This window comes from Opisthorchis viverrini, assembly GCF_000715545.1.
Source record: "Opisthorchis viverrini unplaced genomic scaffold opera_v5_188, whole genome shotgun sequence".
NCBI lineage: Eukaryota > Metazoa > Platyhelminthes > Trematoda > Opisthorchiida > Opisthorchiidae > Opisthorchis > Opisthorchis viverrini.
In genome coordinates this window covers 333,063-358,792 of record NW_008751842.1, presented here as the reverse complement: position 1 = coordinate 358,792, position 25,730 = coordinate 333,063, and the positions used below count along the sequence as shown (strand labels likewise).

The 25,730-nt window shown below is 44.9% G+C and overlaps 4 protein-coding genes across 4 annotated transcripts in view; 1 reads left to right on the top strand and 3 right to left on the bottom strand.

Annotated features, from left to right (window-relative positions):
- Positions 1-1,380, top strand: part of T265_14381 (hypothetical protein) — a gene marked incomplete at both ends in the record, with an annotated part of 31,725 nt that extends 30,345 nt beyond the window's left edge. The window contains 1 exon segment of the mRNA XM_009173408.1: positions 619-1,380. Coding sequence (XP_009171672.1) covers positions 619-1,176 — 558 coding nt within the window.
- The window catches only part of T265_07781 (hypothetical protein), a gene marked incomplete at both ends in the record, with an annotated part of 37,014 nt that extends 30,445 nt beyond the window's left edge, over positions 1-6,569 (bottom strand). The window contains one exon of the mRNA XM_009173393.1: positions 6,403-6,569. Within this exon, the coding sequence (XP_009171657.1) occupies positions 6,403-6,569 (167 nt within the window). The remainder of the gene's footprint in view (positions 1-6,402) is intronic.
- A 1,692-nt stretch (positions 6,570-8,261) lies between these two features.
- T265_14380 (hypothetical protein) lies at positions 8,262-10,295 on the bottom strand (the record flags this gene model as incomplete). The annotated part of the gene is made up of 1 exon (XM_009173407.1): positions 8,262-10,295. A coding segment is annotated over one exon (2,034 nt), but the record flags the coding sequence as incomplete, so codon positions are not given.
- Positions 10,296-11,215: 920 nt separating this feature from the next.
- T265_07780 (hypothetical protein) overlaps positions 11,216-25,730 on the bottom strand; it is a gene marked incomplete at both ends in the record, with an annotated part of 43,372 nt that continues 28,857 nt past the window's right edge. The window contains 2 exons of the mRNA XM_009173392.1: positions 11,216-11,375; positions 15,870-15,902. Of these exons, the coding sequence (XP_009171656.1) occupies positions 11,216-11,375; positions 15,870-15,902 (193 nt within the window). The remainder of the gene's footprint in view (positions 11,376-15,869; positions 15,903-25,730) is intronic.

Genomic DNA, 25,730 nt, shown 5'->3' with positions numbered 1-25,730 from the left:
AACACAGCATAGTGATAATCATTGTGCTTTTCAACATCGTGGTGCACATTGCTGCAATACCATTGGCTAATCCGTGGCTGAAACTTCTACATCTCGAGGCGCACGTGCGATTTTTATACTTACAACTGCTATTGCATCCAATAGGAAATCGCGATGTGTGATGGTATGCTGATCGCTATTCAGCGAATCATCAAACGCCTAGGAACCTCAGGACAATTGGCCTGATTAACTGCCTTCCGCTTCATCACTGTTAAAATGACCTGCTTGCGAATCCAACCGTAACTCAGCCTTTCTGGAGTCGACTATTTTTTCTTAGACGTCACGTGATTATGGAAAATTTATCGTTACTAAACAGTGGGGGCACGCGTCTTCCTTCTTAAAGGTCACACTCATCAAATACGATCGTTGGCACTTGAGGCTGTTGTGCGGTAAGCCACGCAGTGGCGATATATACCAGCATTCTGGGTTAAGATTAACTTGAAATAAGCGCTTGCCTGACTAGCATGCCTCACCCATTATGGGCGGGAATGATGAATATCATCTGTTGACCACTGGCGATGTATTACATTCATCCCTACACCTTTGTTCAGTTCATACGCAATCTTTTCTTGTTTACAGGCTTATTTATCACATTCTCTGAGACAAAACGCATTGTCTAGCCAAAACACGGTTATCAAATCGTTTGATCCAGGGCAGCAGTCACCACTGGATGCCAGTGCCGTCCTTGTTGGACATGTTCGCTTCAGCTCGTCCATCCTGTTGCAACTTATCTCTGTCCGACACACTGCTCGCCAATCCTTTCCAGCTACAACCCACCGTGAACCCAGTCACACTAGAGGATCTATCCAGCATAAAATGCAAGTACTTTGCTGCGAACTCGTCCGGATGCTAACCGGTAGCTCGCTACCTGTAACTAGCGGGCTCCTAGCTTCCTGTTTCAATCATATTTTGTGCAAGAACTCGGACAGTGTGAATGAACTTAACGCCCTACATTTCCGGGCGATTCTTCGGCGTGTAGCCGGACGAAGACGGTCGAAAGATAGTAGTACTGATGCCTCGTCTAGATGTCGCTATAATGACGTATGGTTTCTGCGGGAACGTTATCGAGATGTTGCCCAATACCTGTCCAGTCAGCTGGCTTCATGTGAACGATCTAGCACTAACATCCAAAGTTAGGTTTGATACGTGTACATATTTTTCTAATTGAAGAAACCTTATATTTTTCCAACTAATTTCACTACAAAACTTTCCAGTCAGCGTTTACTTCTCTTCAGTGTTGAGCACTGTTTCGTTTTTTCTTATATTCATTTTGACCAGTCTCGATATCTTGCTTATTTTTTCCAAGAGAGTCCACTCAGGTAAACAATAATGCGAAACCACAGCGTTTGTTTTTTTAAACAACAATAAATCAAATGCATTTTTCGTGAGTTTCTCGTGCTGATTTGTCCATCAGTGGTTATAACCTAATAGTTATACACTCCTGCTCAGAGTCATCCGTTGTCCTTACCATCTAATTGCCGCAACATTGTGAAAAATCATTGCGATACAACTTATTTTATCCTGGGGAAGGATAGTGCTGTGCTATGACGTCTGCTACGCACGAGGATGCTACAGTTTTGTCTTCTTGCTTCTGATAATGAATCCCATTGGGCCGATCAGTTGAAAGGGTTTCAGAACAACCTGTGCGGACGGCACTTGCAAACAAGTTAGCCCAGTCTAACCGAAGATGTAGGCTAGAAATGACTTGCTCTTTAACGAGGCAAATTATACTCAATTGTGCCGCCGTTGGATCCTCAGTTCTGCTGGGTACTACGTCATCTCCGAATTTCATTCATCCACAAAAGCCAAATACTCGTTGCTGATGGTCGTGGGGTACCGATCTTTTAATATCATACTGTGTTACTGTCTTCCAATTTAAAGTCCGGTCACCATACTTGTCTACCTCCATCTGAACCGTACGGGCTCTTATTTTACTCAGGATTAAGTGATTGTTGTACACACTGAATGCCGGGTGAATTAGTTGGAATGTAGTAATCAACACTTACAAATGCCATATCCATCTGAACATCGGAAAACTCGTGTGGTCATATATACAGAATAGGATTTGGATTTGCCATAAACAACTTTTGTGGAAGCAGCGGTTTCAAAGATGGTCATATGAGTAAATTCGCAGAGGCAATTAGCAAATTCTTTCCTCATGCGCATCTGCCTTCGCAAACTTCTCATTTTTTTGAACTAGTAACAGTGACGCGGATATTCCACGGTGCTGTATACGTGCACAGAATCCAAATTCAGTGGCATGGTATGTCCGCAGGTGAACGGAGTAGCACAGGCTTTTCATTATGATTCTTGCTCTGCTATCTACCGTCATCGAATATGACATCTGTCAGTGGCTTGTCGAGTCAATGTACCCAGCATACTACTAGCAGTTTTCAAGGCAGCCCAGGCGTATATATGTAAACCCATATCTGGCTGACACTGCTCTAGACGACCCACAGGGAACTTGGAATGTCCAGTACGCATTGTCTAGTAGCTTTGTTCTTATGGGGCAAACATTTTGTCCGATAACTCATTTGAAGGACTGCCCATATGGTACGCACGGAAGATACGTTAGTAGCTGGGGAGACGGTGATTTTGTGAAGCGTTGTCATAGCCAAGGACTGCCATTAGATAAGGTAAGCATGTTAATAAGATTCCCCAAGGGTCCATGGTGTATGACACTATCATTTGATTGGTACATGTTAGTTCAGTCAACGACAGGTAACTGAGGTACCGCACTAAACCAACCGCACATGGCTCCCACACTTCGTCTGTACTTCAAACTCCATCGGTTTTTCGCACCCAACATTAGGATAGAGTGACTTAACTTGCAGTAGCTTTCTATATTTTGTCTGTTCCTGTTGGATCAGCTATATTAGCCTCACGGCGAAACGCTTGTCCAAACATGCCAGGAAGCATTATCCCCCATGGTTGTAACAAGCGCATAAGTCCCTCTGCAATAGCACTTTTCATTGAGTCAAATCATTCCTTCAGTTTCCACAGCGTGTGGACTTATCTACTGTGTGCATCGAAAGCAGTCACAGACGGTTAATAGTCGCATTTTGGCGCTAGCTGAGGTAATGTGCACTCGATTGTCAGCTTTCTGCGTTCAGGAGCTGTGTCCGCGCACCATCCGACCAGGAGGTGCCACTTTGACGTGCGAGCTGGGCCTGTGTGTTGTAACACTCTGACGGGATACATTGGCGGGATATCCGCTCCACAAGATTAATTCATGTCAGGAAGTAAAGGAAAACGATGAGCCACCGTATGATGAATAGCTTTAATGGGATCCGATCTGTATGTAAAACTGTACTGTCTTCCACCGTGGGACTTTGAAGACAGCAAGATATTTCTTCCAGTCGACCGGCATGTCCATAGTCATAGACGCAGCGACGCTACCCTCTTCCAAAGAAGGACGGGTTAGCGAAGGTCAGCCCCCAAACCGCATATTCCAACTGACCGTGACCGCCGCCAAGTTAATCAATAGGATTAAAACTGGACCTTAGCAAAAGCCCGAAGCGGTTGCAAACGCATCTAATATGTGCATTACGATTGTGAGTCACGCATCAATCCAGCTGGGATGTACCACTTGCCCTCAGTTCTTCACTCACTGACACCACCTCACACGTCCGTCACCCATGTCCTGATTCATTCACCTGCCAACCACCTAACTTGCTCCGTATCCGAGACTTTGCCCGGTAAAAAAACCCAACTAACTTCAAGCGATATGTTCTACTTTACTGATTTCATATCGAGCAACAAGTGGCTCTTGCTCATAACTTGTTCTCATTTTCGGTCGAGAGGTGTACTTGTGTCTCAGAAACACACGCATGCAGGGACCAGTCCGATCATGTATCTCAAGCAGCTCGAGACGAGCCTAAGTTTCTCGCACTTTAATGTTTGGGTTGCTGGCTATCCTGATACAAAAGGCTCGTGGTATCTACGGGGTTGGAGTTGTCCTTAGTCTAAGGACTGAATGCGCTTTACAGGGATGGATTCCGTATACTAGCCACCTCTGCGCTGTCAGGTTGATTGGTTCAGTCAAGATGAATGTTACTCGACGCGGTAACGTGTTTGTTGTGTCAGTAAATGCTCTGACGGACAACAGCTGTGAAGCTGATAAAGACGGCTTCTATCGTAATTTTTTCACGTTTGCTTTGAATAATCAGAAGTACAGATTATTGTGGTTCCGGAAGGGGATGTGAATCCCCAGGTGGCCCAGTTTAGCGGCCGATTCTGATTTGATGATAACTGCATAGATAATGGAGAGTGGGTTGTTCAGTTATGTGTGGAACATCATTTATCTTTGGTCAGAAGGAACTTTAAGCACAAGTGCTCTCACCGTGTTACCTGAAGGCCACAGACTTCAAGCCAGCTCTAGACTTATTTGGGCCATGTGGCAGTCAGCTTCCGCTGGGGAGCTTCAATGCAAGTTTGTCGTTCAGTTTTGAGTAATCCACTCAACTGATCCCAGAATTGTGCGAGCAAATGAATCAGTTCGCTTCCCTTTGGAGCACGCTAATTTATGTAAGGCTATTTAGTTCACCTCCAAAGTGTATCTATCGCCCAACAATATCGAGTTGATTTAACTGGAAAGCTTTCAGATATAAACGGGCACGGTGTTAATAACCGTTAACTGGGCTAGTGGAAAAGTCTACGAAAGCAACACAGCTTTCAAAACCAACAACAATTGCCTTCGCCGACGAACGTAGGATCCTGTCACGACTACCTATTCTGATTTGTGCCAGGATAACTGTCAGCAACAAACGACTATGATGGCTCATGGGGTTTCCTCGAACAACTAATGAATAGTCTGAGAATTGATAAAGAAGACTGGTAGATAGTGAAGTCTGTGAAATTGGAGAATGCCTTTGCATTAGAAAAATAGTCGCACTCTACTCCAGCAACCGGTCAAAGCAAAGTGGATTAGAACGCTCCGAAAGGGATGGGACCTCCTCAATGCATTCAGAAAGGCTTCGCTTTGAACGATCGGTTGAACACTTTGAGGAACAGTTCAGCTGGCTTCGGTAGACTCGACCTTTGGAAAAGCCACAAGAAACCGAATTGAGCGTCAAAGTCAGTATCCCATAGACAACGGAAGACCAGCATGTACTCTCATCACTTTAGCGCAAGAAAGCACTATTCCCTAACTCGACGGCTTTATTCCAGGATATCTGGGGAAGAGAATGAGAATAGTTTTTGGAACCTCGACGGTGACTGCCTTATTAAAAAGGGCTGCAAAAGGATCATGCGAAAACCACCGAGGTATCAGCTTTATGGCATACAAGATGTTCTGTGGTATAATCTCACGCAGGTTGAACCATCATTAGGAGAGTAAGATTTCGCCCTGAGAAGGTTGAATCGATCATAACTTTACCTTGCGTCACTCTTCCCGATCACCAAAATGATCGTTTTTCCTGTTCTGAAAGCTGTTTTTTTCGACTGCGTCAATCGTTAGAAACGGTGGCAGTTTTTGGCGGCGTCTTCTAAACTCTGCCTTCTCCCGCGGTCGTATACATGTGCACAGCGAATTCTGTCCTGATACCACGTTCAGGGATATAACGAAAGGGTATTCAGTGTGGTCCTTGTTCTTCAACTTTTCAACCGGTGTGCTGCTTCAGTTTGCTTACACAGCATTGAAATACCACTGCAACATGGGCTCGCAGACATGGCGTACGTTGGCAGTATTGCTAATCCTGGATTAGACACTTCATAAATGCAAACCGTTTTAAATGAGCTAAGCAGTTCTGCTGCGTGTTTCGGAAAATAGAAAAATGTTACATTGCAATGTTTAGTGGAACCAAACCCAAAACTCATGCTTGCAGGCGTACCGGTCGATGTGATAAATAAGTTTTTTTCTGTCTGATCAACTGTTTAGGTTACTTGCGAAAAGCCAAATCACTTCGGGAATTACGGGTAGAGTTCACCAACCTCCGGCATTTATGGCCCAGGCGTGATATCAGTTTAGCTGACAGCCATAGAATGTACAGTGTTGCGGATCGGTTATTTATGGATCAGAGACCTTGTCGCTGTGTCCGACAGAGTTACGAAACCCACGGAAGTTATTGGTGCATAAGGATGGGTTGGGATGGACCGCAAATGAGACAGCATGTGAACTCTTAAGAGCTAGATGTGCCGCTTAAAGGTGAATACAATGATTGTGGAGATATTAGAAACGAGATGATTCGTCCATTACTTCCTTTTGGCAAGCCGAAGCGCGCAGATATGATAAGCCACCCAGAAACCAAAAAAAGTGTTTTGTGGACTCCTGTTTTTTGTGAAAGAATAGGTTGGTGTCTTATCCTAAAGACAACAAGCACGCGCGAATTCGCAGATTACAGAGCTCTTACTCTTACTAGTTACAAGTGACAAACATCTTTGTACGCATTAGCAGTTGCGAAATGGAACAAAGTTAAAATTATGTTCCAAAGGTAGGCCATTCCGATGAGAGCCCCCGGTGAATATTCCCTACCAGACACTATAGAATTTTCTTTCTGTGAAAAGCTTTCCACCTCCAGAAATCCCGCCATTTTTTCAGGGAGTTGTTTTTTCCCCACGAAAGGTCCAAAAGCTGGTGACTTATAAGAAACAATGAAAACCCCTGAACTCTAAGAATCTGATCGCAACTCTGAATGACGAGCTATGGACCTCAAGCCAAAGGGCACATGACTTCCAAGCCAATCTGAATCTGTTTGACCTAGTTAAGCCAGCTGAACAGAACTGGGTATGCCATTCCCGATACTGCCCACGTGCGCCACTCGCGTGAATCAGTGGTTCCACTGAACGATGTATAGAATTCTGATGGAGAGAGCTTGACTACTGATGGACTTGAAGCTCGCCACCTTATGCCGCAGTCCATTTAGAATATAACGTTTTCTTAGGTACTTTTGGAAGCGAATGGACAGGTTAGCTTTGGAAAACGAGCTGTACAAATGCATCAACGCAAAGCGACAACAGATGCTGTTCAACTTATCCAGTAATGAGCTTCACATCCACAACTGGAGATAACAGGAATTTAGTAGGAGATGCCTTACCATAGCGTTAGGCGACTAACCCAGTCAAGAAACACTTAAGAGTCTCTGAACATCACTCTATTAAAATTCCACATTCTCGGCAGATTTCAGCAAGTTGGCACACTGAGCTTAGGTGAAATACAAGTCCACTTCCGAATTCCAAACAGATCAAAATAAAGCATTCCCCGTGGTGATTCCTCAGAAGTCACTTTCCGGGCGGAGGACTACTGTACGGGTATTTATTCGTCCGTCGATTTCAGATACTGAGGGCGCCGAAGCTCTATATGGCTGCTGTAGATCTCCACATGACACCCAAGCTTATTGCCAAAAGCATACTTCAGATTGGTAAAAATGGCCAACGACTCGAGTTCTAGTCCTACACAGCTTTCGGCTTGACTGCCGCCCTCTGCCCTAATAATTCGCGTACAAGCTGTTTCAGAAGTAGAAAGATCTTCACCAGAAGAATAACTTCAATCGCGGCTGAATATTCCAGATGGCTCGGGCGGGTTTCACTGATCAGTGTGCTTATTCCTCACAACGAATTGGGGGTAACGAAGGTTAGATTCATCTCATAATCGACCATGTCGTGTACACAGGGCGGTGACCGCAAATATTCCGGTGAATGGAGTCCACGTGGACATGTAGTACAAAATTAGCCTAATAAATTCTTCAGAAGAGCTCCTAGTTAGTTCAGTTTATGGGCTATAAACTAAGAGTTTCATCTCCCAAGGACTGCGTCCGTGTCCTGTCTGTCCAAATTGAACCTGATAACTACGGAAGTCATGTATCATAATATTTTGTCTTGACAAAGCAGTAATGTCAGAAAAATATGTTGCCTAAGCCTTTGATGTTCAACGGGAGTGTGTGAACGTGTACGCTGACCATTGACATTCCGTTATCGAAATGCAGATGAGGCTTCAGATAATACGGCTTATCGGACAGTTACCTCAAATTTCTACCTCAGGACACGGTACCTAAACAAAAGTGAATAAGCTCCATAGAAAATATCAATGAGACCGGTTATGTACGCAAAATTTCTTCCTGTATTTTTATGAACACATGAAAGAATATCACATTGCTGTTGGGTATCTCATACATTCTATAAAACAAGGCAAATTTAAATAAATTGATCCAAATGAGCACCGTCTGTTTCATTACCAACAGTTTCATTGCCTAGCTGATAGATAGTCTTGTGGGCTTTAATACCTAGTCACCAATGTAGCCAACAGTTTGATCTTGACAGTTTTGACGTCTTGAGGTGACTTCTTGGAAGTCATTGCGTGCCCTCTGTAGCCATTCCAAGTGTTCCTCTATCTGTCTTCGTGTGTCAGATCGAGCTCGTTGTTCGGGACGCGGTACAACGTACCCAACTGGCCTGAACTGTTGATTTCGCCGGAACCTTGTGGGCAACATAATTCTGTCCCAGTCTAGCTGTCGGCTATGTCTGTAGGGTGACGAAGACATATTATTCCGTGGCATCGCTGCGAGTGGACTGTAAGGTCGTCCCCGTTCCACCTGATCAGTTCCACTGGGGATATACGAAACGTCAAGCATTGATGCCACTCGTCGCTGGTCAGCTTCTTGGGCGAAAATCCGGTTCAGGTTCAGGCTTATTTCCTGAAGAGAAGCAAGGATCTGTTGCAGAACGACAGGTGATTCAGTTGTGTTACCCTGGGAAAGACGATTGAAGTACGAGGAATTGTCAAAAAAAGGATCGTGAAATAAAGGGTCGGCAGACATCGGGATGGATTCCCTTGTCTGGTGTTGCATCGCAGGATAAGGTTGACCATTAATCAGTCTTGAACGCTGGTCGTTTGTGAAGTTATTGGGGCTTTCACCCTTACAGCGAACTCCCGAAATGTTGACTGGACGCCGGTTTCCAGTTTCCCAAGGCTCATGAAACACATCGGACCGTGTTGCTCCAGGCTGGGAAGTGGGACATGCATCGGCTGCCACTGATGACCGAGGACGTTGTCGCATTCTGCGACGTCTATCTGAAACATCACACACATGGTGATTTCTTCTTTCGAAGTATTGGTTTCCCAAAGTGTCACTGTGCTTGTATTGTTTGTCTGCGTTATCAGCGTCAGAAGGCTCTAGTCCGTTGTCGGTAGTAATAGCACCAACAGGCTTACCCCCATAACTTGGCGGTGTTTCACAAGTGGTGCCATTAATGGTTTTTGTTGTCGAGATCTCCAGATTCGTATCCACTACCCCACTTTGAGCATTGGTATCGCCTACATCCAAGTTCCAACTGTTATTCAAAGAGTTGTTGCCTGATTCTTCCGGAATAGGAGAGCTCACCGAATGCCTGTTGTTTCCGAGCTCAATTAATGGAACATAATCAGGTGTAGTGAGGCGCTCATTCATTCTCTTTACCCTCACAAATCGGAGATCTTTTATATGGGGGACATCCTGCAACGTATCTTGCGCTGAACGAGCACGAAGTGGATCGCCTAAGGTATCATGTGGAAAATCGTTTGGACGGCTTCTTGGTCGGATATCTGGAAGAGTGGCACCTTTCCAAAGATTCGACGGCCCACGATGTCTTCCAACTGTAGAGGCGGAACACAGCTGTTGTTCTTCGTTTAGGGTTGTTACAGGGTCAAGCGATGAATAAGAGGTACGGTACCTAGTCTTCAAACCGTTGCTCGATGTGAGGAACTCAAAGTCATTTACAACACCCGACGTGTCTAGGCTGTCGACAGGAATGTCTTCTGAGCTGATGCGTACATCTTGCAAACTCATAGCCCGTCCGGAGAGCGCTGTACGCTGATTGTGTAACCCATCCTCAGATGTGAGTGCTGAGATCCCGCCCACGTGCCGTGTGTCCATACTGGTGTATTTTCGATTCTTCGGTGGTCTTTTTAATGTTTGAGATACTCGGACATCCGTTACGGATCCTGGGTAAATTCGATGTAATTGCTTTAAATTCGTTCGTTTTCTGCGTTCCTTTATCTGTGCAACCCGTTGTCTGTAGTAAACATCACAAGGATGGTCCCAGATAGAATCACCAGTGGCAAAGTTGAAGTAGTAAATGTCACCATTTATATCCTCACACGGTTTCCACTCGCTGGGTAGTGGTGCATTCAGACCCTCGTACGCCAAAGGCATTAACTCAGGTTCGTTGATCGGATCGATTCCGATGGACTGGGCATACCGCAGAACTTCTTTTTCGGTGAATCGATAGGAAGCATCGTACTGTTCTTCTAGAACCAGCTGACCGTTCCCGTACAGTGTCATTTCCGATGTGCGTTAGCTGGGCTACAAAAGAAAACAAACTCTTTAGTAAGTGAACGAAGAAAAATCTGTTCTAATACAGCACAGTACCCGTAAAAATGTACATCAGTCTGTAAGTTATTTCTTCGCGTGCAGCAAAATTACCCTTCCAAGCAACTTGACAATAAAAAGAATGATAAGACCACCACAAAATATACTGTATTGCTCAGTCGCAAATAGCTCCGAAAACCGCAGAGATTCGAGCTGAATCCTAGAGTTCCATTCGTCATTCGCCTTGCGTGCCATTTGTTTCATAACATTTTCCAAACCAGCTTCTGCTGGTTATGTAATGTAGTAGTTCAGTTCATGTCTTTGGCCCTCCAAGGTAAGGGTTAGAACATGGTAATGCACTGGCATTTCCCGCTCAACACTGCTGCACTGCGATCAGGCTTTCGAGCCAAAGGTTTTGGTTGAGGACCCTAACCGTCCTGTCTAGGTTTGGGCCACATGGAAGTATGCGGTCGACGTGCAACTTCGACGCAACTAAGAATAATCTCATGCCATATCGGCCGTCGCGTGGTGTCACCAACCGTGTCACCTTACCTGCTGCATACACCAGGACGGATAAGCGAAAACATCCTACTGCTGACGCTTTCCTTCTTACACTTTCACATATTCCCTCTTCTAATCTATTACACACCAACGTGAGTATTCTCTTCACAATTCTCAGCACTAGGACTGACTGCTTTGTTCGCCATGCATCACGCTCAGCCGCAGCAACTATATGTTTAACTTCAGTAGCAACCTGTTTTCAAACGCCAAAAGCCTGTCTACTTGACGGTTTTAGTGTTCGTACACTGGAGTGACCAGGACAACAGGTGGCCCTTGATCGTACGCTAGATTCTCTCCCCGTTGGTAGATGCTGTCTGTCGACTGACTGTCCCTCACTCTTTTCCCGGTTCCGGCTGCCCACCTCTGGTAATGCAAAGGGCGCTGCAATTGGATGTGCCAGCGTGGGCATTGTAGTGAGCGAACGAGCGGAGGCGTCTATACTTGATTTGATATCCGTTGACAGTCGCCTCTGTGTGGTTCGTTTGGTGAAATCTGTGAGAGAATCTAGGGGAAGTGAGGCGCATCGCACACTGTTCATTGTGTCTGCTTGCACCCCAACTGAATGTAGCTCTGTATCTGCCAAAGAGTGCTTCCACGACGATCTAGGTAATCTTTTACAACAGATTAAAAGCTCAGATACCATTTATGTTGCTGGTGACATGAATGTTCAGGTAGGTAGAATATAAAAAAAATCGTTCAGCTGTAGCACTCTTTCGGTGATTAGCTGCCATGCCACACGAAGGAAGCACGAGGGCTGGTATACTGCCAGGTCGCCCAAGCCCAGACAGGGAAGGTCGAGAGGCAGAGGTTGGGTTCGAAACACGGACCTTCCGGCCAGTAAATTTGCGCTCTAACCACTTTGTCTTAGCACTGCTGAGGCTTGATTGGGTGGTCGTCTTGGACTGGATATGAGGCACACGGACAACGAAGATCGTCTTCTTCAGATATGTTCCGATCATTCCGAGACAGCGGAAATCGCTTGTCCACGTGACGCATATCAGCGAACCAGTGCCGAATCCACATAGACCACATCGCCGTCAGTTATCTATGGCGAGGGTCGATCACCGCCTGCCGCTCCTTCTGGAACACCAGAGCGCACTCTGGCCATTGACGTATACGCTGCTGCTTTTCACTGATCTTTTCAGGTCTACGAAAAAGGCGCACAGCTCGCTCAGCCAATGAGAAACTAGCCGTCACAGAAATCTGAAAAAACTATCGGAAATGGCTCCTCGAACGCTTGTCGGACGGCCCGGTGTCGAATATAAACGGCCATTGAGAAAAGATATACAAAGCGCTACCGAGAGCCGGAACTTCTGTTGGTGGTAAAACCTGTCCAACGCCATCCAAACATTGGATCTCCAACAGGACCGTGGTTTTGCTGGAGGTCCAGCAACGGGTTCCCCTTGCTCGCAAACACAGCTCAGCTCGACGCATCGTTCGACGCCAGGTGAAGCGCAGTGGCCATGAAGACCGCGAAGCTCAGAGGACCTGAAAGGCATAAAAAAGTGGACGTGCGAAAAAATCGGGACACGTCCACAGGTTATTCCAACTGATCCGTTCGAGTGGTGGTCGAGGGCATCTTGTCAGCAAAACTACCAAGGACCAAAACGGCTTTCTGATGTAAAGCAGAAGAACTTTTGGACCGTCGGTAACAGTATTCAGAACAGCCATTCATTTAGAGACCTGATATCTCCAAACCAGAATCCTGGCCTTCAATAGAAAGGTGGACTGTGAATATGGACCCCCTTTGATCTCAAAAGTGTTCAAGCATCATCGTGCTCCTGATCCAGACGACCTTACACCTACCCTGTTCAAGGATGGCGTTAAGCTTCTCAGTCAGTACCTGCCTAGCCTACTTGCGTCCACCTGGGAGAAAGGGACCGTCACAGACAACGGGGGTGAGTCCGTAACAAGGTTCATTTTGAGATGGGGTACTCGCGATGAATATAGTAACCACGGAGATGTGAGTTTGATCCTCGCTGTAACAACGCCTCCAGCGTCACTGATCCTTCGTCGGCTTAGGGTGGCATGTGAAACTTTGATCCGTGAGCATCAAGGCAGGTTTCCATCGGGTAGAGGATACGTCCACTACATCTTCGCATTCCGCCAGGTGTTAAAGCAACGCCATATGTACAGAGCTGAGTCCAAAGGTGCGTCCGACCCTGCCGACCAGTTCTTGCTGTTAACTATAGTTGCTCAACGGAAGATGCCCCAGAAATTCGCGAACATAATCCAATCCCTACATTCACATACTCCTGAGCGTGAGTGTATGGTGAGCTCTCCAAAAGTCTACCTGAAAAAAAGGGTACCCAACAAGGATGTCCACTCCCTCCATTCTTGTTCAGTTTTGTCGTTGATAAAACAATAGGCGAACGCTTGAAAGTCTTCAAAACTCCGATGTTCAGAGTGCTGCTGGTGAGGACTTTGTCGATCTGGAGTACGCAGACTACGTCGTCATCATCTTTGAGGACAGGTGAAGCACGAAAGGACTGACCACCCTCATCTCATCTTTCGGCATGCGCCTAGTACCTTCAAAGTACAAAGTCATGCTTCAGAACGTGCAGTCTCTGAACATTTACCTTATAATTCAAGGAGAGTCCCTAGAGGTCGTGGGAAATTTCTACAGTCATGCTTCAGAACGTTCAGTCTCTGTACACGATACTTGCAATTCAGAGGAAATCACGAGGTTATTGAGAATTTTACACACCTCGATAGTTGGATTAGCTCTGACCGAAGTGCGTCTGATGAAGTCAGTGCACGAATCCCGAATGTCAGAATCACGTTTACTTTCGGCGTCAAGAGGGCATTTCACTTGACCTCATTAGCCAAGTGTACCAGACTGTGTTTTGGTATGATTGCAAGCCGTGGCCCCTGTGGGCAGATGATTTGAGGGGTATTCAGAAGCATTGCTGATGTCGGATGGCGCCAGAGGATTCATAACGATAAAAACGAGTGGAAATCGGGTATTTTGTTATGCACCAGGTGCTTCTATCGCTGGAAACAACCAGCTCCATCAACTTCGGTTGCTCGGCTGTATGATACGCGCGCTGAAACCTCGTCTACTAAGAGGAGTGTTGTTTTCCACGCCCCCTTCAGAATAGCAGAAACCATGAAGTTAACAACGCATGACTTGGCAGAAGGGTGTGAAAGAGATTACGAAAAGTTTGGGTGTTTTTGGTGCCATACGACTGCCAGGATGAGGTCATCGTGACCCTGGCTGGAGACATCGCATGAAATGGCGGCTGATGTCAGTGGTACTCGTGCTGTCAGCTTCTTCCCAGATTGTCCGAGTGAATGCCTGTATGTTTGGGCACCTCAGAATGTTTGCAATAAGCCACAACCAGATCCCCTTCTTCACCCACACTTCTTTCTTTTCACTCCAAGGCTTTAAATATAGCTAGGTAAACTCTGTGGTTGTACGGTAGTGAAGCGTCAGTGTCAACACTGATGTTGCTATCTTTAATGATGATGATGACGCATCCATCGTACTGCTGGTCAGTCAAAACTTAACAATGCTTATCAACCATATTGGTGTACAAACTATTACCCAATTCGCCCGTCTACCTTCGAGCTTTAACCCACCTTCAAAGCACAGTGTGACTTCGGATCTCCTTATCTCTGTGCCGAGCCACAACCTCTCATAAGACATGCTGTGTGTACATGCATTATGGTGTCTGTCAACCGTCTCATCCGATTTGAATCTAAACACTGAAATTGCATAAATACATTGCTTGAAACAACCACATTAAATGTACAATTACTTTCGATCATGGTAATAGAGTGCAATGGGACTAATTCATTTATTCATTAGACAACTCTCCATGAGCTGCATTCGAACCCAGCAATGCACAGCGGCTCAACCAAAGGATTTTGGGAGATCACATTGCAGTGTTCTTGACTACCAGTAGCATTTACTAGTGAGTTACGCTCTCGAGATGAACAATGTCACAGTCCGTTGGACTCCACTTAAGTAAAGATGCCAATGTTGGTAGTGTGAGGAGATTTGGGATTTTTGTGGAGATTTCGTCCTGTAAGTGAAGCCAATCTATGCTGGAAAGCCGAGAAGCACTGTACAGCTGTTTCATCCTTATTGGGAATCATCAGCAGTGCGCATCTCACGAAACTCCGAAAAGTCTCGAACCCACGACCTCCCGGCTAGTAGTTTGAACACTTAACCGTTCGGCCACGAGTGGCTGATCAGCAGTGTGATTAACTCGCACCTAGACAGGATATAGCGCCGCTCATCCTTCAATCACGGGATCCACATCACGCGGTCACACGTGTACGGTCAAGTGTTCAAGCTGCTAGCCGGGAGGTCGCGGGTTCCAGACTCTTCGGAGTTTCGTGATCTGCGCACTGCTGATGATTCCCAATAAGGATGAAACCAGCTCTAAGTCCTTCTCGGCTTTTCAGCATAGATTGGCTCCAATTACAGGACGAAATCCCACAACAACAAAAAATCCCAAATCTCCTCACACTACCAACAATCTATAAGTAGCTCAGTGGAAGAATAAACTTCACCCGATGAGTGAAACTTCTATCTGAGAAGTCGTTGCTCGAGGAGCCAGTCGACACGTGTGACCGCGTGATGTGGATCCCGTGATTGAAGGATGAGCGGCGCTATATCCTGTCTAGGTGCGAGTTAATCACACTGCTGATCAGCCACTCGTGGCCGAACGGTTAAGTGTTCAAACTACTAGCCGGGAGGTCGCGGGTTCGAAACTCTTCGGAGTTTCGTGAGATGCGCACTGCTGATGATTCCCAATAAGGATGAAACAGCTGTACAGTGCTTCTCGGCTTTCCAGCATAGATTGGCTTCACTTACAGGACGAAATCTCCACAAAAAAGAAGCCAATCCTCGTTATTTGTGGCCGATGGGGAAATCCGGTGTCTACAGAGATAGCGGAATCAGCAACGGAAATTGACTGGCCGGAAAGTTTGATGAAAGATCTGCTGATCCGTTTCCCATGAAACCTGAAAGCTTACCGGAAGAACTGTAGGATATTAGAAAGTAAGTAACTGGAGAAAAGAAAGATAAATACATGGGAAAAGGTCAACAATCTGCACCTGGGTATTAGACGTGATCAATAAATGCCGAATGGTCTTTCAGTTTGAAGCATACGAGAATGGAGAAGCACTGGGTGGTTGGGAAGTACGAGAAACAGAATCAGGTTGGCAGAAAATCACATCTTACAGGGTCTTGAATGGGATAGGGCGCTGTGCTGTGTTGACAAAAGTCCGGCCCAGATCTCTGTATGGCTTTTTCGTATTGGTAAGCGAATCAACCAAAGGCGAAATAACAATGGAGTAAACTTCATGGCTCTGGGTGGTACCTCTGTAGTACAGGAACATCAGGCGGTTCAATCAGATGAAGTTCATTAGGACACCTGGCTGTCCCGTTTTCAGTAAACAGCAAGTAGGAAAAGTGGTATTTCATTGTGACATTTCCTTGATCGGTACCTGCTAATTAACGAGAACACTGTGCCTCTCTCAGATCTCTGCCTATAGGATTGCCCTGCACATGAAAAGAATGTTGGTTGGTGAAAAGGCCTATATATAGCCAGGCCTATATGGACTTCGAGTAAGCTGGATGGTCCGAAAGGCAGGAGAGCGGCCTTTGGAAACTTGAGAATTACGTGGAAGCTTCGCCTTTCCGTGCTGAATCATAAAGGACGTCACGTACCCTGTAACATGTTGATTTTCGGGCTCACTATCGGTTGGCCTCAACATCCTTCCAACAAATATCTGTCATCTTGTGCATATCAAGTTGAAACTACAATCAAGTTATGTTAACAGCCGATCTGAATGACACGTTGAAGATTAGAATGCCAGACATCGGAAGAGCGTGAAAAAATAAGGGAAAACAGGAGACACCAACAGCATCCCGCACATTCTACATGAATCTATCACTCGTCGGTTTTACTCCCTCTGGTAACCTCGACATCCAGCGCTGCCGTAACTTTCAAAAAGACCTCTTTCTTCTCACATCCTTCATCTGTGTAAGTAGTATTTTGCACTTGTAACCAAGTAGACGAATCCGATTGCAAGCATCCCGCAGATAATGCCTTTTTCTGACCTGTTTCTGGAGAAACTGATTAACAGAACGAACAGCTAAAATAAATTGTTTCTACTACTATGGTAAAATACTAAGGTTATGCCGGGTGAGCAGGAACATCACTAACGGAAAAGGAGAAAAACTGGACACTGCAACACAGAACTGTACTAACGTAATTAGAACCATCCGAGAAAAAGACATCATCAATCTGCGATGAGTAGACCACTGAGGATATACATTAGCAGCGTTTCTCATCCAGTTTCATTGTTCCCACTTATATGCAGTTTAAATTACCCACAGTATGGCGATACTTCGTCACCCGAATTGTTTATTTTCAATTTAGGCGAACAAGATGAGCTCAGTCTACACAGAAAAAGCGACACGCAGTTTACATGCAGTTTCATCCCACCGTCGAATCGTCAACGGTGAGCTTCTGACGGCTTTGAAGGAAAACGGAATGACATAAATTTGTTCACGATAAGAAGCTTGAAAACTCCCAAAAAGGACAAAACCGTTGTCAAGAACTTGGTCTTGTATCAATGTTCGATTCTAAGTGTAAACACGTCCTTCTCGTGGCGAAGGCTTTGTCAAGACAGATAGTCTAGCAATGATGTATGAAGGTCTCAAATTGATGGTGACCTCCTCAGTGAGGACGGGGATAGTGGCGCACACATGTTTCGGTCTAACCCAGGTAATTGAGCTAGGAAGCCATATCCACTTAAGTACCTCGTGATAGAGTGGCATTACAATTCTGTAGGCTATTTTAGCATTATGGATCGTAAAATACAATTCACATACAACCGAATTCTCAGGTAGAGTGGTTTTTTTCTCAAAGTAAGGTGTAGTTTTGAATGGGAGGAGCCACGTGCTAATTCGGAAGGGCTTTGAATGTGTTACAAATAAGTTACTTCTTGATTGTTGGTACTTGGTCTGGTATCCGCCTCGAATTGTCGTATCAAGTAAGCTGTGAGGAAGCACCCATCACAAAAGCATCAGGACTGCTGAACTTTCTGTACTAACATCATTTTCTAAAACAGGAGGTACCCGGGTGAGAAAAGTCCAATGTCACGTGAACTTGTTTACTTAGTTCTATGTGCTACCGCACGAAAGGTGCATTCTGGTTGCCACTGGACTTCTCAAACTATTGATTACGCGTGAATAGATAGAAAGCACGATCGATCGATCGTGCTATCGTGAATACGGAATGAGTCCAAAAACACACGAAAACTCTAAAAACAAAACTTCTCGAAGAACCACTAATAAAGCGAGGGAAATTGAGCATCACAAAGAGAAAACTCAAACGATAACCAACTGAAACCCCCCAAAATATAAGAAGCGGTTATAAATCATTCCAACCAGAGTGGTAAACGATGTTATAAGTAGTTCGCTAAGGGAAACACGAAAATATGTGATTCAAAATGTTCAGACGTAGACAAACTAGCATAAAGCAAGCAGAGAATCACTTATCATGCCTTTCATGGCATTCACCTATCAGCGCATTTCACGTAATGAGATAACAGGCAATAGATCGTTGGCGGTTTTCTTCATATGTGATTCGTTAGCATACCATAGCTACCCGCAGGGTTTTACTGCGTCACCACGCGCATCTTCGCTGAACGTACTGGACTTGTTGGCTATGGTTTTCGACTGTTAGCGAAGAGACAAGGAAGACCGAGGCCAGCGAACTTGTATTGTTAGGAAAATACATCCTTGTCGCAAGCCAGTCTAAAGAAGGCGCCATAAAAATGGGGACCGGCACCACAAGCCTGTTCATCATCTATGTGCGAGCGTCATCCGTCAACTCCCTTGAGTTACACCGTAAAAGCGCACCTACCCCAGTACAGCACCATACACACGTCATCGAGAACTACCCATTGACCCACCGTTAGGGTGTTAGTGCATTGTCACTACGAGTGCATGAATCCCCGCAGAGTCACTGTGAAATTCAGAACATGGAGTGACAAGCGTCAATGTTTTCGCGACCTTTCCTTCTCGCCAACAAAGACAATTTTATAAAGACAAACCTAAACGATACCTACAAATAAAACAAGCATAACGTGGAGTGCGTGAGTAAATGTATGAAAAATGTTTAAGTTACGATCGATTTGCCTGAACGGCCAGCAGTCAGGTGAGCAGACCATGGAAGTTTCAGTTTCCGAGTACAAAGACATGAGCTACGCGAGTCAATCGCTATCGCCTCCGTAGACAAACCGGAGCCATTCTAGAGTGTTCTAGAAACAGTATTGGAACTAGTCGCGTGATTGGTGTCAACCGATAAGGGACAATCTCGGTTGCCGGTCAACACCCTCTACTGTGACGACCCACACTTCATATGTGTACAGCACCATGGCGCGTACCTTTGATCTTTTAGCGAGATCATCACCATTATCAGCTGTGCTTATCGTACAGTTGGTCTAGCTATCACAGTTTCGTTCACCGATGATTTTGAGAGGTGGGGTAGATGGCTGCTCATTGAAGACGGTAGATGACTTTTCGCAGAGGAGATTGGGAAGTTCGGTCAATAGTCGAGGACAGGAACTTCAAACCGTATACACTGTCAAACCAACTCAAAAAGCGAACATGGTATATTCGAACCCTGAAAGTAGAAAAACGATGGGCTTCACAGAGACAGCTTTTAAGTTTCAACTATTCATACTGGGGAAACTCTCCTATCGAAGCCACACCTTGGTGAATTCGTGACGTTTTTTTCCGACAAACCATAAGTTAGTGCACGATTCCAGAGATTAGCCCCCAAAATACCCCTTCTTTCATAACGGTTTGCTTCCGTTCTTCTTTTTCAACGTTATACAGACAAATCTCTCTACATCCGATTACGATAGTACATGCACGCGATGAATTCCTAGCTTGAGTTTGTACATCGATTCTTCGTTGAAGGGTGTCCAGCCTGAACGCAAGCAAATGTGAGAAGTAGGAGATTTAAAAGGACTGTCACTCTTGTGTAGTATTACTATGATGGTGTGCTACTAAAAAGGACCAGTTTCTCATCCGTGTTTTGGTTTGCCCAAAGTCCTTCGTAATGAGATGCAACCTTTCGCTCCTAATTACGGTATTCTTTTATTCCCGTGATCACATTTCATAATCATATGACAGTAAAGGACCGATGCCACCGCTTTTCCACAACCACTGACCACGGTCACGCTACAGCTGCGTCGGTATACCCCATCATATGGAACAAACAGAAAGAAACCCTCGGTTATCAAAAATCTATCAAATCTGCTCAGTCGAAGCTAATTAGCGAGAAAACTATCACGAGGAACACTGTGTATTGCGGACTCCAGTTTGGATATTCCCCTGGAATATCAGTATCGTCGCCTAGTAGAAACACATCAACCTGAGTCAAGCAACCCATGACCATACACGGACTATGCGGAGAAATTCATGCGTTTATATGGAATTTTCAGGTTCAATCACTGCGGTCATTGTCATCAAACCTATTGCAAGAACCGACTAGGGACTCCACACATGCAATGGGAGGCGGTTTATTCGGCTTTCGGTCAAAAGAAACCCTCCAAAGGGCACGCAAACACCAAGTTCAGCAGAGATGAAACAGCCATTGTCTCATTTTGACCAAGTGACCGCTAGCTTCCTATGCAAGGTAGTTTCTTATGCAGTATACACATTTACAGACTGAAGCATAGAGAAAAGAAGTGTACCAATTTGCCTTCCCACAAGATAACACGCTGCCAATCTGTCAGCTAAGGGTTTCTCTAACCCAACTGAATCAACCTTCCATTATAATGGTGGCCATTTAGAAGAGATATAAACAAGAAGTCAATTATGGCAGTAAATTATGTTCTCTTCAGGCAGCCCGATTCGACTGAACATAGTCGGTGGCCCTAATTGCTGTCTGGAAATCACATTTGATATCGGTGACTAGGATAACGCACAAACCCAACAAGTGTTGAAAGAGCTAAAGGAAAACAGAGTGCTAGCACATGGTGAGAGAACACGAGATAGGTGATACCTCCATACTAAAGAATGGTCGCATTTAATTTCAATTGCTTTGATCAAACAAACAAGACAATTCGAAAGCCGGTACAACAGACATTAAGATAGGTCAGTGGTATAACTGCGTAGGCGTGTAGGCAGGATGAATGAAAAGGAAATCAATTTGGTGTGAAGGAAATCATGAGTACCTAAAGGAAGAAAAATCAACCGATTAGTTGATTATACCGACTTGATTACGACTGCACCCAGGCAAGAACAAATGGAGGCAGAAGCAGAGTATTAACTCATTTATTAGACCCACCGATCGTATAGAGTCGTTGAAGAGTCCATCTTGGGAACTGGGTATTCCTCAAACAAATCTCTATTCAGTCTATTTACTCACTGTAGAGAGACGAGTTTTTTCATCTGATAGGAGTAGAAGTTTTCACGATAACGTAAAAAAAATATCTGAAGTAACCCTATTCGATTTTCCTGTCAGTTTAACTGCGTACTGTTCACCGACAGTGCGCAGTGGTACAGGGTTCCGGAAACCGAGTAGTGCAATGTCCTCAATTACGTATGAAAAGAAAGTATTATCACCGACGATGTTGGGTGTAAAGGCCCAAAACTTTACCTGTATAGTGATACACTTCAGCAATCACGTGCCCACACGCGGAACAAGCCCGTATTACGAAGACTGTCATCATTGAAGCATGAGTGCATTTGATAACCACGTGAAGTGCCAGGTGACTGTATGAACCGCTAAAGTATGCCTACTATTACCCAACCGAATTCCTTAATATATACTAAGGGTTATACGGTCCCCCCAAACTGGCGGATTACTGCACATCATTGTTTATAAGCGCATACATCAAATGCATAGATCAAAAGTCAGCTAAATCGAAATAACAGAGCAAGTTCGCAAACGGCTGCTATTGTCGTACCTACGCAAAAGGGGGATTATTTATATTCGAAAGCCTTCTGTTGACATAGAAAGAATATGAAAACAATCGGCGTCTAAATCTGTCCGTGACAAGGCTCGTTTCTATATGCACACTACAGGCTACCCGCATCACAGTCACGTGGTTAATGAATGGCATTAAAATTGGAGGCACGTAAGCAGAAGCACATGAGATTCTCGAGTATCCAGCTAATAATTATGATGAAACTGGCGCAAGTAATCTAGGAAGTAGGTACCAATTAGAATTTTGTGAAATGCTTTAATCAGCGTCAAACTGTAACATCTTATCTTTCCTACTTTAAACGTTCCATTATACAAATGACATGGTATTCGATCCGTTCAACAATATCCAAGCGGGCTTCCACCAGGAATTCCTAACCCTCTCTATCCTTTGGTACTTATAGATGGAAAGCATAAAAAAGGAGGAAAATGGATTTCAGTAGGTTGTTAGTTGGAACGGGTAAGTAAGCAACATAACTTAAAAAAACACTACCAGTAATCTCATAGGGCTGGCACTCACCCTTCATAACACTTTGAGTTAGCAGTACTAAGAGTAACTGTCGTGAAGGTGGTCAACTGGATTGATGCTGTTTAGCCCGTGCCTAGGGTCTAAATCTGCAGGCCGTCTACAGCTTAGGGCAACAGAACCAACGCTGGACCAATACCTGTCATCAACCGCAGTGAATGGGAGACAAGAGAAAAATGGACTTCTCAGGCGAAAGAGGCATCCGAAATGAAGTGAGGTAACTACGTCGTGCCCATGCTAAGTTAGCTTCTTGTGTTCTGATGAGGCATTCTATGCATCATTAATCCTCAGGTGGTAGCCAGTAGCCGTTTGTGTACAGTAGCGGTCGCCTACCGGCTCATCGCTTCGAAGGGTGGGCTAAACAAGATGATATAGGTGGAGGGATTAAACACCTAGGTTGACGAAAATGTGTTCTAGTATGTCAGTAAAATGGTGTAAATAACAGTCAGGGAGATCGTGAACACGGCTCAGTGAAGGAATTAGTTGGGTCATTGAATTCTATCACTTTACAGAATATATTTCGAGGTGCCACTGCACGAGATATCGAATCCCCAGCGAAACAAAAGCAAACAGACATGAAACAAAAGAGCCAATTAAAACCCACACCCGTAAAACGTATTTCTGTTTCAGACTCATAAGGTTGCTGCAAACTGTTCGATAGTTTATGACCAATTTCACTCTTTTTAGGCTTCATCAGGTAGGTGCAATCCGCGAGTTCTCCTCAAATTCATGCTGCACTTGAACCCTAATCGGACATATTTCGACAAATACACTCATTTACATATCAATTTAGTTTTGATAGAAGACTTGGGCGAGATGGCCCAACTGGTAAGAGTGCGAATTTACTGACCGGAAGGTCCGTGGTTCGAATTCGACCTCCGCCTCTCGACTTCCCCTGTCTAGGCTTGGGCAACCTGGCAGTATCCCAGCCCTCGTGCTTCCTTAGGGTAGCAGGGCAGCTAGACACCGGAAGGGTACTGCAACTGAACGCTTTTTTGACGGAAGACTCACCCGGAACCGCGCAGAATCCCTCATTTATGGTGTTCTCGAGTATCGTACCAACAAAAACATGAGGCAACCTGGTGCAGCGCATGCAGTTGCTTAAGAATATCACAAACGAGAAATTCAGTTGGGTTCCAGGTGAGTCCCCAATCAAGGCCAAATTGATATGTAAATGAGTATAATTTTGTTTCCTTTGGGTTTGTACAGATACTATGGATCCCATTCAACCCCACACTGACGATGTCACCTCAAATAGTGACGAAACGTTTGCAATCCAACTGCCAAGCTCGGCGAACAGACAACCAAACAATCAGCGCACCCTAGCTACCTATATTCCACAACACTGCCATTATGCATTCCACCTACTAAACTCATGGGATAAAAGCTTCCAGCGTCACTATGTTCTGGTTGGCATGCCGGGTCGGTCAGGAAATCAAAGCATGACTGGGCGATAAGCTGGGTCTTCACCACATTTAAATGGCATTCCAATGGTAGGGAGAATGTGCAAGCATAGGCACTTCCGATCACTGCACATGGGTTGACGCGATTTCGGCTCATCCCCCTATGGTTTCGATATAGAAATGGATAGCGTCGATCACAATGATAGATTATGGTGAAACCTATTTTCCGTCTGTAAACTATTTAGGCAGGTTGATCGGATAGAAACGTGCATTCCGGATTACGACTATTAGGATGCTTTTCACGAGAACACACGCCGTCATCTCTTGATAGGTGGGGTTTATGATGTCACAGTGCCAAGTTCTGAAATAAGTATGTGATCACGCCAATCTTGGCGGACCCCCTTCCAGACACACAGGTTTCGAAATGAATGATGATGATTGACATTAGTTACGTTATTATTGTGCACTGTTTTTTCTTACATTTGGGAACACTGAAACGATCTGTGCGTTTTGCATGCTTGTCGGCTGATTCCACAGGGATCGTATGTCGGTCTTTTGCACACCAGTTGGTCGTTTCCCTCATAGAACTTGTGACGTGTGCAGTGTCAAAGAAAAACAAGTCACAACTAGGGACTTTGACGTTTGACGCTGTGGTACATGAGTCAACTAAGGAGAAGCTATAACTCATGCATTCCGCTGCTCCATTTAGTGAAGCACCGTTTTCTGTACTACATGTCACCACGAGGGCACGACGAAGGTCGAACCATCCCTACAGACCATCTGATGATTAAAACCAGCATTTCTTAACCTTATACCGATACTACTAAATTCCGAGGCCATGTGTGCTTTAGTGCGCTGCCCACCGATCTGTTACTGCCTCGGAGGATGACGCCAAAGTGTAAAGTATACGTTCATTTGAAAAAAAACAACAGTTCAGTTGTGACACCATTTCGGCTCCCAGCTTCCACGTCACCCGAAGAAAGCTTAGATACTGTCAGGTCACCCAATCCTAGAGAGGAGCAGTCAAGAAGCCGACGTTGGGTTCAAACCATGACTAACGTGCTACTGAAGACGATGCAAAAGAATCGTTTAAAAAGTTTCAGCAAACAAAAATCGATAGCCACTTATACTGACTGGTACTTTGTCACAAAAAGTAGGCTCGGGATATGTAAAATGCCGCAACCTGGTACGTTCACTACTGAACTCGTTTTAATTACGTGTCAATGTGTTGGAATGCAGTCGTTGATCAAAGTATGACTGCCTAGTCGTCCTAGTTGGTAGATGACCTGGGTTTCATAAGCCGTTATCTTCCTCAGTGTTTGAAATACCTATTCGCATCAGTGGGAGTAAATTTTACTCCGACAGTCTTCTTCCTAACTCTAACTTTCACTTTAAATCTCTAAATCTCTCTAAATCTCTCTAGGTCGATAAGAGTGCGTTTGGCACCAGTGTAATCACAAGAACGAGTATGAGGTGAGTTCAGCCAATCGCTGACCAACGAATACTCATAATCAGGATAACAAGCATCATACAATTTTCTTTGTAACCGAAACCAGTACACATGATAGCACCAAAGACTGATTTTCAGGAATAGTTCACAAATAAACAAAGTTTAAGTGTGACTACTAAGCAATCCAAAAAGACCCTCAAAAATGTCTCCCCTCTCATTGGGCAGACGGTGATTTATTGCGAATGTACGCGTCCAAAGGCATTCGCTCACCAAAGAAGAATGTTTTGTGTAATCAGAGTTTACTATCCTATTCCATTCTGGAGCCTTATAGGTAGGATTTATTGAACCAGTGAACCAATCAAGATCGACAAAGGAATACATAGGGCGAAGTGTACACCAATCCCCTTCCTTCGTAAATTTATTCGCAGAGACAAAATACAAAGTAGTATTTGGTACTCGGATGATCCTTGGGGCACTACCTATCACTAGCTTCAAGATGGCATT